The 4,826-nt window shown below is 44.3% G+C and overlaps 1 protein-coding gene across 1 annotated transcript in view; it reads left to right on the top strand.

The window, feature by feature from the left end:
• The first annotated feature begins 2,104 nt into the window (after nucleotides 1–2,104).
• The window catches only part of RWDD2B (RWD domain containing 2B), an 8,044-nt gene continuing 5,322 nt past the window's right edge, over nucleotides 2,105–4,826 (top strand). Inside the window, exon 1 of the mRNA XM_018555369.1 lies at nucleotides 2,105–2,326. Within this exon, the coding sequence (XP_018410871.1) occupies nucleotides 2,114–2,326 (213 nt within the window). The 5' untranslated portion in view covers nucleotides 2,105–2,113. The remainder of the gene's footprint in view (nucleotides 2,327–4,826) is intronic.

The following is a 4,826-nucleotide window of genomic DNA, read 5'->3' as shown; positions in this document are numbered from 1 at the left end:
AATTGTCATTGTCTTTATGTGATTGTTTTTATGTATGAAAATTCAATAAAAAGCTTTACCTGTTAAAAAAAAAAAAAAATCTGCTGTCATCAGAAAAGAGTAATTTTGATTGCAAGCTCTTGTGGACAGGATTGTTTTCATTCTTTTCTACATTATTGGTGTTAATGTATGAGTTTATTGTTCTGATACTACATTCATATTGTTGTTATTATATTTTGGGTTTTGTTGATCTGCTTATACATTAGAGAGGAATATATGTAGGCAACTAAACTATAATTGTTTTTATATTAACAACAATCAGGGGTGTGTTTCGAAAGGATTCACTGTGGATTCACACAGCGAATGTTTCTCAACATTTCTTCTTTCTTTTTATTTTATGGCGTTCATTTTCAAAGAGGATTCATCCTATGTATATTGCGCCAGATAGGTAAATCCTATTTAAATGTAAAGCCCTACTTCGGGCAAAGTATGATCCCCACTAAGCCATTGTGTAAGGTTTGTGCTAGGGATGTACCGATACTGAGTATTTGTGCCAGTACTCGCCCAAATGCTCCGATACCTTCCCCAATACCGGAACGTCCGGTCAGAGGAAGATTTCCTCTGACCAGCAGTGCCATAGGGGAACATGCACCCAGCTTCCTGTGCAATCAGGAAGCTGGGGTATGAGTAATGACCCGCCTCCCGGTTTCCTGATTGGCCGGAAAGTCGGCTCCATGCTGATTGGCTGGGAAGTCGGCTTCATGCTGATTGGCTGGGAAGATGGCTTACTGGCCAATCAGCATCGAGCCGGCTTCCCAGGCCAATCAGGAAGCTGGGAGGCGGGTCATTACTCGCTGCCTGGCTTGCTGATTAGCGGGGAAGCCGGCTCGATGCTGATTGGCTGGGAAGCAACATGGAGCCAGCTTCTTGGAAGCACCAGTATCGGTACTCGGTATCGACGAGTACCGAAAGCAAAGTATTGGCACTCAATACCGAAAAACCGGTATCGGTGCATCCCTAGTTTGTGCCATGGAAAGCCTTAACACGACCCCCTCCCCCCCCATGCCACCACTGGCATTCTTTCTTTGACAGATGTCACACTTCTGGAGCCTGAGGACCCCACCGCTGGACGGCCAATAGTAAGTGTCCATGTCATGCAGGCAGTTGAGTGGTCACCTGAAGGACCCCACCATGTAAACAGATGGGGAGAGGGCATGGAGTGCAGTGTCACATGACCACGGCTTTAGGTTAGTAAAAAGGGCATTTTTTTATTCATTTTTTTTTTAATCCAGCGCCCACTTAGAGGAGGCTGGCAGGAAGGGGGCGGTAGAGGGTTCTTTTTTTGTCCCGAGCTGGGCTTTAAAGAAGAATTCCGGGGCATAATTATTCTTAACCCTTGCAGTGGAGCTACCCCATGCACTGCAAGGGTTAAGTGCTCATTTTCATCTAGGAACGAAAATAAAAAGTGATACTCACATGAACATTGAAGCCAGCCGGCTGTTAGACCAGTCTTGCTCCCTCTCCGTTCCGGTTGTCTGAGGTCTTGTGAATCATCATGTCCTATACAATGTATAGGACGTGAGGACATCAAGGGACTTTCCATGTGGCAGGGACCGGAGTAGCAGCTAGCTGGCGCTGAGCTTCAGATCAGTATAACTTTATTTCCATCCCTGGACCAAAACAAGCACTTAACCTTTGCAGTGCAAGGGTAGCCCCACTGCAAGGGTTAAGAATAATTATGCCCGGAGTTCTTCTTTAAATGTACCAGCACATCTTGTTTGTTATGAGAATCTCCCTATTATATTGTATGCGGCTGCTGATGGGTGAATCTCCTAGGTGAATTTGAGCGACTCCATTGAAAACATTTAAAGTCAAACATGAGTCACCCATCTGCTGCTTATATATTGGGTGAATCCTCTTTGAAAATGGAATGCCATAAAATGCAGGCAGGCGAATATCCAGCAAACATTCACCATGTGAATCATGCAATGAATCCTTTATAAAGAGTTCCCCTAGAGATCATTTTATTAATGTTTTCACGCTGCTGTATTGTGGAAGTATTAGTCTGTGTAGATTATTGTCATTTATAACTGCATTCATGAGGAATCTGTTGTTTTCTAGATTCTCCCTCATAATGTTAAGCCAGGAGGAAGCGGAAGCTCAGATCTCAGAGCTCGACCTTCTCTCCAGCATGTTCCCCAGCGAAGAAGAGTTTGTCGTCACGGATCAGCTGGCACTGGCGGAGCTGAGGGAATTTGCAGAGAAGCAGACAGCGGTCACTCCAACATTTACAATTCAGTTCACGCTGACTGTGAAACTTGGTGAGAGCAATGCAACTAATACCCAGGTAATGTGGGTAAGTCAGTATACGTTGTGTGTGTGTGTGGTCTCAAAAAAAGGAAGCAGTATTTACATTAACATTTGAGTCGGCTTGCTGTGGCAGAACAGACAGTTTTAGAGGGGTTTTGTTTTTTTTCACCTGTCTGCTATAATAAATAGTATACTAGTGGGACTATCCCCACACTGCAAGGATTAGGTGATCATTTTATCTAGGGAGCTAAAATAATAACTAGGGATGTACCAATATATCGGCCGCACATATCGTCCACAAATGGCACTTTTGGCATAACGCGATAAACGTTGATAAAGCGGTGCATCCGTTCTTTCTCTCCTTCCTGCTGGTCGCTGCCCTGTATCCCAGTGGGGAGGAGAGAAACTATCAGAGGCGGCCGATCACCGCGGGAGGTGAGCGCCGTGAGCGGCCGGCATCTCTCCTCCCACACCGCTCCTGCGCCAGATCAGAGGAGAGCAGTGTGGGCGGAGACAGCTTGCAGTGCTGTCACAGCAGGCTGAGCTCCGCTCGCTCAGCCTCCTGTGACAGCTGTCAGGATGGAGAGCGAGGTACAAACACTCAGTGATGAGTGTTCGCTGGGTGTTTAAAAAATAATTGAGTACAGAGTATGGTTACGATATCCTCAATTATGAATGAATGGGAAGTGATCTACATCACCTCCTGTTCATTCATGATTGTGTTTATAGTATACACACTCTGTCCTCATGTCATGAATGAACAGAAACACTCAGTATAGAGGATTCCTGTTCATTTATAACAGGGGCTGCAGAAAAAGAGATTGAGGACTCTGTGTCCTCAATCTCTTTTTCTATTTTAAAAGGGAAATATCAGGGGTCTAATAGGTTTAGACCCCTAATATTTCCCCAAAGCCCTTAAAAGTAAAGTAAAAAATTTACAAATAAATATAAAAAAAATGAAAGTTTATCAAAAATAAATAAAATATTTTAAAAAATTGAAATAAAAAAACATTTACGGTTTCGGTCTGACATTTTTTTTTATTTCGGTTTCGTTTCGGTTTTGAAATTTTTATTTTGGTGCACCTCTAGTAATAACTATGTACTCACCTGATCAGCGATCCCAGCTGGCTCCTACACCGCTCCCTCCACCATGTCTCTTCCTCAGCTCCAGCAATGTAATGTCCCTCAGCGGCCTTACCTTCTATACAATGTATAGGATGTGATGATTCACAGGACCTTAGACCACTGGTGCGGAGGGGGATAGAGACCGAAGAAACCGGTCTAAGAGCAAGCTGGGATCATGGTTTGGGTGAGTATAACTTTGTTCTTATAGAACCCTAGATAAAATGAACACTTAACCTTTGCAGTGTGGGGGTAGCCCCATTCAAGGGTTAAGATTTGATTTGCCCGGAGTTCTGCTTTAAGTGTAACATAGCTTTACTTTTTTTCCCACACGTAACAAGTCCTCTCCTGTGTTTAAAATTATTACTCTCAATTCCCTGTAAACTGCATCTGCACAGTAGAACCCTATGATGGTGCAGCAGCTATCTTGAGTCCACCTTCATTTCCTATATGAACGACCCTCATTGATTCGTCCATAGCTTTCTCCCGGATTCATACTGTCTTTGGCACCCCTCTACAGCTATTAGCTTTTTCTGACATGAGTTTTATGTGAAAGAACACATCTCTGCACCTGTAGCCGTGCCTGCAACTAGTCAACCAATCAGCAGATTGCACAGCTTAAAGGTCCCCACACACCTTGCGATAATCGTACGATAATCGCGGGAAATCCCGCGATCGTACGATTATCGTAAGGTGTGTGGAAGCCGTGCGACCTCTACTACTGTAAGGTCGGACGACTTTTAACTTACGAACATGTTCGAAAACCCGCCGAGCATCGTACGATGTTCGGCGGGTGTGTAGCATGTTCATACAATAAAAGCCGGAGGGGCCGGTGTGCGCAAGCGCACACTGCCTGTTTGGCATTGCGGTCATCGGAAGCCCGCCCCTCAGGGCTAAAACCTGATGAAGGGACCCTGTGCTTGTTTGGTCATATGACAAAAAACTTAAATAAATGAGACCCATCACTGGGTCTCAGAGCAGGTATTTCTTAAAAACCAAAATCAATTTAATAGAAACATTGTAAGTGCATGTTGATCTGTGGGGGAGGGGGTAACAAGGGAAGGTATGATATGCATACTGTACACTTGATTTTATGATCAATGTGCATTTATTTATTTATTTTCCATTAAAGCCTGCAGAACATTGCACCAGTCATCAGTATGTCACAGGTGCAGTGTAAAGGTTGTATGAATGGTTTTCCCCCTGCCCTTGGTCCGTATGGAGGTACCGAGCTGCTATTATGGAGCTGGAGGACGTTCTCTCTCCTTATGTATAGGGGTTTCTAGCTGAAAAGCAGTAGAGGTCTGTACTACTGGTCACTGCCCTCTGCTCCTCCATTTGTGCTTTGGTTTATAGCACTCTAGTTCTCTTTACAGGCTGCTGGTGTGGGGCAGAACTTCTGGTAACATTTAGCT

This window comes from Nanorana parkeri, unplaced genomic scaffold (genome assembly GCF_000935625.1).
Source record: "Nanorana parkeri isolate BGI_ZX_2015 unplaced genomic scaffold, ASM93562v1 scaffold194, whole genome shotgun sequence".
In the NCBI taxonomy this organism is placed as follows: Eukaryota; Metazoa; Chordata; class Amphibia; order Anura; family Dicroglossidae; genus Nanorana; species Nanorana parkeri.
Note: the sequence above shows the minus strand (reverse complement) of the source record. Positions and strands in the feature narration are given on the sequence as shown.